General features: G+C 42.9%; 1 protein-coding gene across 1 annotated transcript; it reads right to left on the reverse strand.

Moving 5' to 3' along the window:
* Window positions 1-292: 292 nt before the first annotated feature.
* Window positions 293-10,594, reverse strand: LOC138105735 (C-C chemokine receptor type 1-like). Its single transcript, XM_069005841.1, has 3 exons — window positions 10,555-10,594; window positions 4,029-4,192; window positions 293-3,383 (listed from the first exon to the last, which is right to left on the reverse strand). Exon 3 carries the CDS (start codon window positions 3,370-3,372, stop codon window positions 2,302-2,304), a length of 1,071 nt encoding a protein of 356 aa, XP_068861942.1. The 5' UTR covers window positions 3,373-3,383; window positions 4,029-4,192; window positions 10,555-10,594; the 3' UTR covers window positions 293-2,301.
* Between the last annotated feature and the right edge of the window lie 3,259 nt (window positions 10,595-13,853).

Consider the following 13,853-nt stretch of genomic DNA (forward strand, 5'->3'; position numbering starts at 1 on the left):
CCCTATTTATAACACACACAACCCTGTTTCTCCAAATCTCACTCATTTAAAATCTGTGGCCACAGACTTTTTCCAAAGCTATTGTAGGTCACTCTTCTCAAGCTTGATGGTGGATAAAAGCTGTGCCAGCTGCAGTAGCTTCTGGACTGGACACACAGTTCTCTGTTTGCTTGGTTTGAAGTGTGGTATTGCAAGTGCCCATGGCTGTGTCTTTTTCCCATCTCCACTCTGAGAGCAGAGCCAATGCCCTTTTGCTTACAGAAGAGAACATGGGCTACAGGGTATACACAGATTTCCAGGCACCGAGTTTATTAATTTCACTGCATTAACATGAAAACAGGAAGAAATTTAATTCCAGCAAGATAAGGATTTACAATAAAACACAGCAGTAGAAGTATCACCATTACAGGAGGATTTGTATTGCACTGAACTAATTTATGCTCTAAAATTATAAAGGTGCTTTTACCTTGTTTCAGAAAAAGGAGTAGAAAAGAAATGAAAACTGTTATTTCCAAGCAAGAAAGTTTACTGTGAGTATAGTTTTGGGTCTTTTGTTTAGTCTATCTGTGGCTGTTAACTTCACAAGGTAGCGACCAGGTAATAATAGCTGATAGGATAAGAACTAAAAATTAATAGAAGCATTGCCCGTTCATTTTAAGGCAAGAGGAGGAAGAGTATTTGCACCATCTAGATTAAGGGATCTGATGACTAAATTAAGAGGCTGGCATTTTCAGTTTCCTTCCACAGTTAAAGACACTTAATCTTCCCTGAGACTATTTAAATCCCATGTTTGCCTCTGGCTCAGGCACTTATTCTCTACTGACCACTGTGGGACCTTGGAGAGATTTGCTGTTAATGGAGGCATCTGCATCACGTGCCTGGTGTAAAGTAGCGTGGAATTCCCTCTGGTGTCCTTACATTGCTGGAGGTTAGTTGAACTTGCCTCTCCAGATATCCATGAGCCAGTCCTTGTGTGCATGAGCAGTGCCCTTCCACGGAAATGGAGAAAAAAACCCAGAAGGACAGCTCCCTTGCATAAGAAGTGCTCACCTGCACCTCCTTACAGTTTGAAGTAAGAAATTGTCTGCTGTGTTCCTCCTTCCTCTTTTTTGCTAACCCCATGTCCCTAGAACTCCTCTTTCTTTTACAGGGAAACTCTTAATAGTGGACTGAATGTATGGCCATAGTACACCAGTAGGCCAATGGTTTTTTGTCTTCAATCAGCACACAGCTCTCATCGAGGCACCAGTTGGCTAGAGGCAGTCTTCTCCTGGGAAGGCAAGAAGGTATGCCTTATCTGGAATTGGCTGCTTTTGCAGGTCCAAGACCACTGTCTTCCTAGAAGTGTATCCCAAAAGTCAGACTTGCTGCGTGTGTGAAGAGTGTGTTTTTCCCATGCAGGAGCCTAACTTGACACACCTATGTCATGTGTTGCCATGCAAACTCTTCTTCTGCAGTTGATTTACCTGTCCACAGCTAGGGAGGCCTGCTCTCAGTACTGTGGTCACAGTCTCCCGAAATCCTTCAGAGGGTCCTGATATTTTTCTCATACAGAAACTTGCATAGCAAATACCAAGGTAATTTTCATTCTGGTCCTGCAGGTCTTTGCTGAAGTGCCTTTATTGGTTTAGTGGTTTTTTTTCTTGAAGGGATATGACTTGTCAGAAACAAGTTCATGCTTTTTAGGAGTGCATCATTGTCTTATTATGCAGTCAGTAAACTTGGTGTGTGCAGTTACTTGAAAAATTGCACCCACAAAAATCACAATGTTGCTGATTAAAAGCACACTTTGGAAAATGTCAGCATGTGAATGGTGATATGTCAGACATAAAATTAAAAAGCAAAAATCAAAATAACTTAGTTATAACTGTTAAAGGATTATGTGTAAAAATGACTGCACTATTAGCTAAACAGGTAAATCCTTGGGTTAAGTGGTCACAGTAAGATCTTGTGAGATGACCTCTTACTCCTTAGACTTTTCAATGTTGTATTACCCCTCCCCCCTCCGCCCCCCCCAATCTCAGTGGATAGATTTTTGTAAAAAAGCACAATCATAATTGTCTGGGTCCTATTTAAATCTTGATGTGACACAGCTATGCAGTTAATGCTTTCTGGAGAACTCATTGATTCTCTTAGTTTAGCAATGGAAAATTCTATAATCCCAGGGAGCAGTTAATCGCAAGAATAAGGAGATCATACAGTTTTCAGTAGTGGTCGACATAAAGATCTCAGATAATGTCAGGCACTTCTTAAGGCAAAGCAAGTGATGCAAAATTTACCAACTAATGTTCTGATGTATTTTTACAGTCCAGTAGAGACATCGTGCTCTGCAGTGGATTGTGTGAATGTGGAACTGACTCTTTCCAATTTTTCACGGTAAAGACTTGGACATTTTTTGCAAAGGTGAGGTGCAACATGCTTTCGGAAAAAGGTATGAAGATATGCCCTAAATTTTTCTCCAACAAATACATAGATCACAGGATTGATGCAACAGTGGATCATTGAGATTGTTTCTGTCACTTGAATTGCTTTCTCCAGTTGACCTTTGAGTTCACAATTTGGGATGAAAAGTGAATTTTGAAATGTATGCAAAAAAGAAGAAATATGGAATGGTGTCCAGAAGATGAAGTAAAAAATCATGATCACAAAAATAAGTCTGACTGCCTTCTGTTTTTTCTCATTCTTAGATCTCAATAATGTTTTTAGAATTTGTGTGTAACTGAAAATCATAATGAGCATTGGAACAATAAGTCCCAGGATGTTCATCTTTAAAATAAAGGAGTACTTCCAATTTATTGTGGAATCACTTGGATAATGAGCACTGCAAGTGTAGCCTGAACTTTCCTTCTGAGTTTTGTGAAACACTACCCCAGGAACAGAAATAAGAACAGCAACAGCCCAAGTGACGACACTGGCGAGGATGCCGTAGGTGACTGTCCTGGCTTTCAAAGCAAACACCGCGTGCACTATGGCCAGGTACCTGTCCAGGGTCAAGAGAATTATGAAAAAGATGCCACTGTAGAAGCCAAGGAGGTAGACACCTGACAGAATTCGACACAACGCCTCCCCAAAAATCCAGTCGTGAACTGCGTAATAAGCCCAAAAAGGGAGAGAAAATACAAACAGCAGATCAGAAATTGCCAAGTTGAGCAGGTAGATGTCAGTCATACTCTTCAGCCTCTTGTATTTTACCAGGATAAGGACAACAAGCATGTTGCCTGTTAGGCCAAATATCACCACTAAAGAATAAAGAGGTGGCAAAAATTTTGCTGCAAAGTGCTTTTCCTCAATTCCCATGCATGGTGTCGAATCGCCGTAGTCAAATTCTGTTGTCAGTGCCCAGTCGGTGAAGTCTGTGGTTTCATTTCCCATGGTGTATTGGTCTGGGAAGGAGAAAAGGAAGACATTAAACTAGAGGAATCTCCAAGCTTTGCAGTGAAGAGAATGAAACATGCTGATGTTCCCTTCTGAAATGCATTTTGCTGATGAGCACAGAAGCACTACTATGTCAAGGTGTGAAAGAGAATGAAATTGCAGAGCTCCTGGGAAACCCACCCACACAGCTATGGAGTCACACTGGTGCATGTTGGAAGTGTGCTGTGTGTCATTTCCCATGTGTACATTCTCTTGTGTGTTTTCCCTCCTCAGCAGAGCCTGTCAGCTGCCTGGCCTAACCAGACGGAGAGGACAGATGAATTTAATGAGTTGTAGGTAGTTTGGGGCTTTTGTGCTCATCAGTGGCATTCCAGAGGGGTGTAGAAAGCCAGGAAGGCAGCCTCAGGAAAGCACAGTGTCTGGCATGCAGGGCATAGTCTTGCTTCTCCTTGGGACCTGGCCACCTGCTCATTGTGCTGGTCCATCCTGTAGCCCTTACCCACGGAGGACCAGGCACTGGTCAGGTGTAAATGGTGCATGCAAAGGCACTGTGACATGGGTGAAAAACAGCTGACTTCAAGCACTTCTTCAAATTGCTTGTGACTTCTTGGGAGCCTTAATGCCTGTGGGAATCAGGACAGTACTAAACATACCCGCCTGGTGGATGTGCTGTTGTGGGTGTTGCAGAGTGGAAAGTCGGCAGTGTTGGACTGGGTTAAAATGGCAAGCACTGTGTCCTTTAGAGAGCCTGGGGCAGGCGTAGGCAGTGGAAGTGTGCTGGTTTCAGATAGCTCTGGAATGAAATCACTGCACAGTCCTGTAGAGAGAACAGACAGACGAAGACCTTGGCAAATGATGCAAAAGATGAGAGTTGCTGTTGGAGTGGCCTCTAATACCTGTGTCTGTTGTGGTACCTTCCTGTCAGCTGAAAGACATCCCACTGCTGTTTGGGGATATAAGGAGTTTTGTTTCCTTGTTTCAGTAGTTTTTACAGCCATTATTCAGGAGCTGCAAAGTTTAGACTGGTAGAGTGTCTTGGAGGGAGCACAAAGGCAAAAGGCAGATATGGCCATAGCTAAGAGCGTGTACTGCAGTTTTTATGTGATGTTGTTCTTCACCCTTTCTTCAAGTCAGTGTTCCCAGTAAGGCAACAATGGGAAGTGCAAGGGTTGTGCAAACTGTCTGTCCCTTATGTTTTGGACTGGGGACTATTGGAGGGACTGGACTTCCCCTGCAAGAAAAAATCTGTGTGTCAGCCCCTCTGGCTGCCAGAGCCTCCCCTTTTCCCAAGTCCCTGGTAGGACTGTGAGCCAGATGCAGAAGCACAGCTTTGTGTAACTTGGTCTCTGAAAAGCTCAGGACAACTGTCTTCTCACAGACCCCCAGAGAACATGGTAGAATTCCTCTGTGTCCCATGAGAAGCTGGGCAGAGAATTTTGTGAAGATGGGTGTCAAAGGGACAAAAAGTGCTCCCTGGTCACTCAGTGGGGAAGTGCAACCAATGCCTATGACAGCCAGTCAAAGAGAGCTACTTGCTGTCTGGTTAAAGGGCTGCTCTGTCTTCCTGTGCCACCATGACTGCTTTTATCAGACACTTCATGGCAGACTGGTGGCTGCCCATGGCAGGGTGTTGGTTTTGAAATTAGCCTCTTCCTGGAAATGTCATGCCTGTTCTTAGACAAGGCTGACAGAGTGCTCCCAGTGCAGAAGAGTTCAGGCAGTGCTTGTGCCCCAGCTTGCTGTGTGATCTCTGAACATTCGTGGTTGTGCTCCTTTCCTGAATGCACTTTTTTCAATGGTGTGGTCTGCCCTGTGGGATCACAGGCATCTTCTGCAGAGACCACGCTCTCAAAACCACCTTTTCATTCTCTCTGCACTTGAGGTCTTCAAGTCTAAATGTAGCTGAAGAAACTCAGCCCATGTCTGGAGTGACTCAGAGACAGGCCCCTGCTCTGCTTTTTAGTAGATAGTCAATTTAATTACGTGTTGGGACATTCTGAGCTGCAGCATGTGAAATTTTTGAAGTGTCTTAAGCTCATGTCAGCTTATTCAGCAGTTTGAGCAAAGGCTGATTTCCTGATATGTCATTACAGAGCATTCAGGATCCAGAGGACATAGATTTGATCTGGATTTTTATCTTGGTGGATAAATGTATAATACAAATAATCTTCTTGAACAAATTTTGTTGGTTACACAGTAGTAAAACAATTTTCTATGTGTGTATATGCACAAGAAAATACACATATACATACAGTTATAATATATATATATAATCATAGTATTGTAGAACCATAGAATCATTTAGATTGGAAAAGACCTCTAAGATCATTGAGTCCAACCATCAACTTAACACTGTCAAGTCTACCACTAAACCATGTCCCTAAGCATCACATCTACATGGCTTTAAATACCTCCAGGAATGATGACTCAACTACTTCCCTGGGCAGCCTGTTCCAGAGCTTGATATCCCTTTCAGTGAAGAATCTTTTCCTAATATTTGATCTAAACCTCCCTTGGTGTACTTAGCCTTATAGAATCTTTGTGTTTGTATAAAGAGAAAGTAACTTCTTTTTTTTCTTCCAAGTTTGGAACTCATTTTGAGTTGTGAAACTGGCAGAAAATAATTGTGAGAGCAACAAAACTAAAGTTAACTGACTCTCTACAGATTTGTCTCCTTTGCTGTCCAAGTCTTATATCCTGTAAGGGGTTAACCCCAGCCAGATGAGGCAGGTAAGGCCTCATCTAGTCACCAACTCACTTCTCCACAGCAGGATCAGAGAGAGAATCAGAAATGCTGAAGAAAGAAAAACTTGCAAGTCGAGAAAAAGACAGCTGAATAAGAGAATGAAACTGAAAAAACCCACAAGAGGTAATACAAGGACAAATGCTTGCCATGTACTACCAGGCAGACAGATGCAAGCCAGTCTTTGAGCAATGCCTACTCTGGAAAAACCTCCCTCTGCCCCTAGTTTTATTCCTGAGTGTGATGTAACATGGCACAGAATATCCTTTGGGTCATCTGTCTCAGCTGTGGTCACAAATCTAAAAGACATCACCATAAGGGCTGCTGGGAGGAAAAGTAAGTCCATTCCACTCAGACCAAGTTCACGTTCCCATCACCAAAATCGAGCTCTTGCCCTGTAGAAGTCACACTAATCCTGACTAGAAAGACAGCATGTGCTGTGGTTGTTTTGTTTACTGTCTTTGACCTGATGGAAAATGATTAAGTATTTGCATGCTCTAGAAGTCAGATCCTCCTCTTCACAACAAACACAAAATACTAAAAATATCTTCTGAGATACGTATTGAAAAAATGCTTCTCCTTTGCACATAGGCAATATTAATCATAAATAACTCTAGAAAACTGATCTGGCTAAAAAATTCTATTGGAAATTACTGGTTGCACTTGATTTTAATTTTTTTTCATTTATCTGTAACTGTGTTTCTCATTTTTATTTTTGTGCAGAAAGAAGCATCTTCTGCAGAAGCTGTAGCCCTTAACAAGAAGTCTGGGTTTGGCTCTTAAATTATCTAGGTGTGAACTGATGCCTTAGGTTTTAACTTTTATATTTTTCAGATTCTGTACTGCTTAGTGTGTAACTCTGAAGTTTCTTGTAGCCTGCTAATTTCTGCTCTCTCATGCTAGGTAGACATAAGAAAGCCTCTCTGGGCCTGCTCTCCAAGGACACCCAGACCGTCCTAGGCCCAAAAACTATAAACCAAAGAGCTTCTAAGGGGGGGAAAGCTGAGGGGAATTACATCATTAAACTGAAGCCAAAGAGCTTCTAAGGGGGGAAAGCTGAGGGGAATTACATCATTAAACTGAAGCTTTAATTGGAGAATTAACCCTGCTATGCAAATGAACCAAACCTATAAAAGTGTGAAGAACTCGTGCCCTGTCGTCCATCTTGGCAGTAGCCTCTGGCCCCAAGAGGGTACCTTTGAAGGCCTTTCAAATAAATACCTACCTTATTCCCTTACTCCTGCCTAGTCTCTGTGTCTAGGAGGCCTCTTAAGGCATCAGAACCTTCAGAAATGGGTGTGTTATAGCAAAGAAATCTCCAGGTTTATTTCTGCTCTTGAGCTGTTTAAACATAATCTGAGCAATTCTGATTTGGGAGCTTGTAATTACTTATTTGATTTATTTTCCTCTTTCTTTTCTGTCCAAAATGACATATGAATATTCAGAAAGTCTTAATTATTTTCATTTGAGGGGCTTTCTCATTTTCTGCCCTGCATGTGGCCATCAGTGCCCACTGTCCTGACCACAATCTCACTGTTTCTGCATGCACAGGGTAGTTTTGGTTGCTAACAGAAATTCTGAATGATTTTTGCAAAAGAGGGTGACATGTCAAGCCTAAGGTAGACATATAAGAGGAGAACTTTCTAATTTATCCTGTGTTTAACCATGTAAAAGTATCTAAATATGTGAGCAGTCCAATAAGAGGCTACTGTTATTTCCCCTTGCAGGACTGGTTACGTTCTGAGTTGCCAAAGAAGCCGGATACAGAGAGGTGTGACCAAGCCATGGGCCAAATACCAGCATCCTGGAAAAGAGTTCTTGCAAAGAACATCGAGTTACATCTTGAATGGGAGAAAATTTGGTTTACTGAATACTTGTAACTTTATGAGCACAAATAAACATAATTTCATTACTGTAAGTTTTAAAAAAGCTGCGCTTATGGCAACATCAGATATTCGTGTAATGAAGACGTAGTGCTGAACCATGTCTTTCCAGATTTCTGTTTCAGCTGCGTTGAGAGAAGCCTCACTAGCTCTTGAGCATTAGCTGCTATTTACAGCGTGTCACTTTAAGCTAGAAAGTGTCTAGGTGCTGGTAGGACTATCAGGTATTTCCAGGTCATTCAAGCAAAGGAGCTCCTGAGTTGCTACAGCAACTTATTCAGGGATGACATCTGTCACAGCCCAATGAGTCTGCTGTGCTCTAGAAGGGATTTGGACAAAGTTTCCTCTCAGAAACCAGAACTTGTAATAACTGCAAGTTACAAGAGCATCTGTGCATGAATGGAGCTGCTTATCTGAAAACTGAATGACCTCCCCAAAGTTCCCTTAACATTTTTGCAGTCTAAGACAAGATTGAAATGTATGAGTGGGTAACACAGCGCTATTGCCCTTGCCCTCACTCTTCTCCTCTCACAAATGCCAACATTTGTCATCAAGAGAAAGAAATTGCTTAATGACTTGTAGTCAGCTTAAAAGTGTGTGTCAGCAGCATCTAGGGCACTCTATGACGAGAGAGAAGTGCAACATAGCACTGAGTAATACTGAAACTAAAATAACAAAAAATAATACCGCATGTTCTAACAGCAGGCTTTGCAAGAGATGTACCCAGAGTTTCCTGCTAACAGCTCTACTTTTTTATCTTTGCCTTTGACTTTCTATGAGGAGCAGAACTTCAGAGAAATCTGTACACAGTCACCTGCATTTGCTTGGAGAGCAAGCATAGAAATATGAACTTTTCCTGAGTTACCAGGAAAGATGAAGGAAAAGATGGAAGTGTGAACTAAATACTCTGTGTAAGACTTTGAACTGATAGCTGCCCTCAAACACACCTTTTCATGTGGTAGTGACCACAGGGTTTCCTTCTAGGATTTGACTGGGGAAAGAGCCCCTTTCAAAATTAAACCTTGCCTGGGAAACCTCTTCCTCTTTTATAACAGCTGAGCATTAGAAACATTCAGAATTACTTGCCTCCTAACTGATGGGGTTTTTTTCAGCCCTGCAAAACTTTCAAAGTAAAATATATTCTAGGCTGAAAAGAACAGGCTTAATTCTCTGTGAGGCCTCAGGATCTGATTGTTTACATTCCCCATCAAAACCAGAAAGAAGGTCTGGCAAAAATTCTGAGCTTTTCTGCAGTTTAAGTAGAGCCAGCCTATGGCTCCCAAGACAAAAGAAGTAGGATGTATTTTTACCTAAACAAATTTACAGTAAAAAAATATCACAAGCACTGAAAATAAGCATTCTGAGAAAGAGAACCTTGAGACAGGTATTAGACATCTTCCTCCAAATCATGAGTGTATATATATACGTGGGCTCTTCTCTTGTGGAGGCTAACTTCTGGGCTAGTATATCTGTTAAGGTTTTTTTGCTGTGGTTTGGTTTGGGGTTTTTTCAGTATCTGATAAAACATCGAATTCACAGTAATACAAGTAATAGTTGTAGTCACAACCATTCCAAGGATGAACTCAAGTACAAAATGGAAGGTTAATAGTTTGGAGTGAAGACTGCCAGCATATGCCATAGGGTCATGTGATGTCCTGTTATTGGTCTAAGGGTCTGCTCTCTCTACACTGAGAGGTTCAAGCCCCCTGCTCTGTTGCTGTCAACTGTTCCAGGCTAATGACCTGGAATCCCAGGAATGCAAAAAAATGAGAAAGAGTCCTTAGTCTATTGTAGCTTTTTTGCTACTATACAAGTGGCAAGTCTCATTTATCCAAGCAGAGGAGCTCACCTTTCCTTGTGTGTGAGCAGAAAAATTCCAGTGTAGTACTGATGATTTTTATTCATGTAAAACCTCATTAACAAAAATTGCAAGCCAGATCATGACTGGGTATAAAACCGATATCTCATTGAGATATAGCTGAGATATGGAGTACAGACTTTCTAATGTGGTGACTCAGAGACATCACATTAAACAGAGGACCCAGTTCCAAATATCCCTTTAAAATGTGATAATGAAACAACACTTTTAACAGATAAAAAGCTTGAATAATATAGAGAAACCATGTGATAGGCTAGGGATGGAGAACACCTGCCAACTGCATCTGACCCAGCAAGTGGTGACTTAGATATGGAGAGTTTAGGTTAAGTTTGAAGGATTTAATGTCTGACCAATTTTTATCCTTAGCAGAATGCAACTTCAAGCTATCAATCACCTGGAACTGCTTCAAAACCAAGACCCAGTAAGTTTCTGGTACAAAAAACATTATCATTTTCTACATCAGTTGTCCAGTTGAATTCTCTACTTTCACATTTAGCCTTATCCCAGGCTGTAAGCTAGTTACAAGACCCAATTGTTCCCAAAGATGTTACCTCTGCTTCCATGTCAGCTCTATTGCCACTGCCATTTAGTCACATATACTCCCCACTTAGTGGATTTCTCTTATATATACACACATTTAGATGTAAAGATAAGGAAAAAAATCAGCTACTCACTGTTCCATCAAGCTGGTCTAACTGTGGGTTCTTCTTCTTCGTGAACGAACATATATCTGAAAATAGGAAACAGCACTTCCTGTGATATGTTGCAAAATGAGGCTAAGCTTCTTCTTCTCTGAAAAAGCTTGGTTTCCAGACTGAGATCAGAATTGGTGGATGAAGACTTTATGGCTGCCAACCCAGCCATATTCTGAACTACTCCATCTCTAGAGGGTTAAGACTGCCTGATCAAATTCAATAAAATCCCATTCTCAGGTCAATCAGTATTTCTACCTGCTCTGGAAACTTCCAATTTCAATTTACTCTCTTCCAGTTTGAATCCATTCCACGCCCTTGTAAAAAGTCCCTCCCCTCTTCTTTCTTGGAGGCTCCCTTCAGGTACTGGAAGGATGCAATTAGGTCACCCTGAAACCTTCTCTTTGCCAGGTTGAACAAACCCAGTTTCCTCAGCCTTTTCTCACAGGAAAAGTGCTCCATCCCTCTAATTGTCTTGGTGGCCTCCTCTGGACTCTCTCCAACAGGTCCATGTCCTTCCTGTGCTGGGATCCTAGAGCTGGATGCAGCACTGCAGGTGGAGTCTCACCAGAGCAGAGCAGAGGGACAGAATCCCTTTCCTTGCCCTGCTGGCCATGCTGCTTTGGATGCAGCCCAGGACACATTTGGCTTTCTGGCCTGCAAGTTCATGCTGCCAGCTCATGTCCAGCCTCTCATCCATCAGCACCCCTGTCATAGGTTAGCAAGCTAAGTCTCACAAGTGATGTTCTTCTTACAGCTTCCTCTATGACTTAACAAAACCTATCAGCTGGCCAGTTTGAATACGGACAATTCTTTAAGGCACTTAAAATTGTAACCACCTCTGTGATCCACACTTAAGAATAGACAAACTCCCCCCCAAGCTCTCTCTCACTTCCAGTTCTGGGACAGGTGGCTGCAGGCCCCGTGTGGGGGCCAGCGGGTCCGGCCAGGCCCTGCTCAAGCCAGGCTGGGCCGGGCCACGGCCATCCTGGAGTCGGTGGACCTGTTCCACCTGTGGACCCCCCCCCCCCCCCCCCACTGCCTTGCTGTGGGCAGCCAGAGCGGCTCGGAACCCCCCCATCTCCAGTGCGATAAGCCACATTCCAGCTGCAAGGCCGAGGTGAGATTAACCCTTTTATTGCTGTGAAGAGCTGAAAACCTGAGGGAAGAGAAATAGGAGATGCTTAAAGATGAAATTCTGTTGTGAAGCTCTGATATATCAGAGTATCCCGTTGTAATTTCATGAAGATATGGGGGGTGGAGTGTTCAACTCGTAAGCAATAGGCAGATGCTGACGCAGCTGTAATTTCATGAGAAGTTTGAACAGGGAGAGATGGAACTGATGAGGACTTTTGCTCCAAACGGGAAAGGAGAAACCTCAGTTCCTAGAGATGCTCCCAGAGATAGTCCTAACGATGAAGATGAAGATGACCCTTTGCTCCCAGGGTAGGAGAAGGGCCTCTGTTCTTAGAGATGAAATGCTCCCAGAGATGGGTGAAGAGAACTTTTGTTTCTGAATGGCTCAACCTTAAAATTGTACCCCAAAAAACTTCAAGAGTGGACCCTCAAAAGCAGTTGCAGGAAAAGCTGCAAGTCAGGGGAAGGGACTCACATGCGAGCAGAGAGACTCCTCTTCCTAAATGGACTGAACAATATTTGGAAGTGGGCGGCTGTCTCGTTGTGATACTGTTTTCATAGCACGAGCAAGAAGAGACTTCTCTTTCTACATGGACTGAACAAGGTTATTATGGAAGTGGTAACAGACTGAACATCTTAAGGGTTGTCTTTTTACATTGTCAGTGGGAGAAGGGAGGAAGGTGGGGGGAGGAGGAGAGTTCTGAAGGTGGTATAATTTTTTTTCCTCTTTTAGGTCTGTTAATAAACTTCATTATATTCTTTCAAGTTTGGTGCCTGCTTTGCATTTCTCCTAATTCTTATCTCACAGAAGATAAACAGTAATGAGTATTTTGGACCAAACCACTACAACCCCCAAGTCCTTCTCCCCAGGGCTGGTCTCAATCTGTTCATCCCCCAGCCTGTGCTGACACCAGGGGTTGCCCTAACCCAGATGCAGCACCTTGCACTTGGTCTTGTTAAACTTCATGAGATTCTCATGGGCCCACTTCTCCAGCCTGCCTAGGTTCCTCTGGATGGCATCCTGTCCTTTGAGTGTGTCAACAGCCCCACTCAGCTTGGTGTCATGTGCAAATTTGCTGAGGGTCCACTCAAACTCTTTGTCGTTAATGAAGATATTAAATAGTATTTGGTACCAGTATGAACCTCAGAGGGACACCACTTGTCACTGATGTCCACTGGGACTCTGAGCCATTGACCACTTCCCGCCGGACAGGACTGTCCAACCACTTGCTAATCTATCTAACAATTCACCCACTGAATCCATCTCTCCAACTTAGAGAAAAGGATGTTGTGGGGGATGTTCAGAAATCCAGATAAACAACACCCATAGCTCTTCCCTTGCCCATTCTTGCAGTCACTCCATCACAGGAGGCCACTGGGTTGGTCAGGCAGGTGAAGATGCCCTTGGTGAAGCTGTGCTGCTGAATCACCTCCCTGTCCTCCGTGTGCCCTAACGCAGCTTCTAGGAGGATCTGTTCCATGTTCTTCCCAGGCACAGAGGTGAGGCTGACAGGTTCGCAGTCCCCAGGGTCCTCCTTTCTACTCTTTTTAAAGATGGGTAAAATGTTTCCCTTTTTCCAGTCACCTGGGATTTCACCTGACTGCCATGACTTTTCAAATATCATGGAGAGTGGCTTGGCAACTACAGTCAACCAATTCCCTCAGGACTCTGGGATGCATCTCACTGGGTCCCATAGATCATTATAAAACAGGACTGATGAGTAATTTGGCCACTTCTCTGCTCCCTATGGAGTCTTTTTCAATTTTATAGCAAGGCTACATTTTTCAAATTTGCACTCTTTTGGCAGCAGCTCTTGACCATTCTCTCTAAGACTGCAGGGTGTTTTCCTGCAGTGTTCCTGAAAAGCTGTAAGACTGGCTTGTGCTACAATTACAGCTGGATTTTTAATTTCCTAAAAAATTTACGTGGAGTTTCAATAAACCCAGGGATATATAACCTGATCAGATGTGTTACAGGGGGTATGAAAGGGACTTATCAAGCTGTTTCAGAAAGAGTGCCTAAGTAAGGCTGTAGGAAGAGGGATGTGATGGCTGAAATCACATAAGGAAGGGGGCTTTGTAGATTTTGCTGTACGTATAGACAGCAAATCATTGAAAACTTTCAAGCCTGAGCAGAAAGTGCC

The sequence above is a fragment of the Aphelocoma coerulescens genome, chromosome 2 (assembly GCF_041296385.1).
Source record: "Aphelocoma coerulescens isolate FSJ_1873_10779 chromosome 2, UR_Acoe_1.0, whole genome shotgun sequence".
Taxonomy (NCBI): domain Eukaryota; kingdom Metazoa; phylum Chordata; class Aves; order Passeriformes; family Corvidae; genus Aphelocoma; species Aphelocoma coerulescens.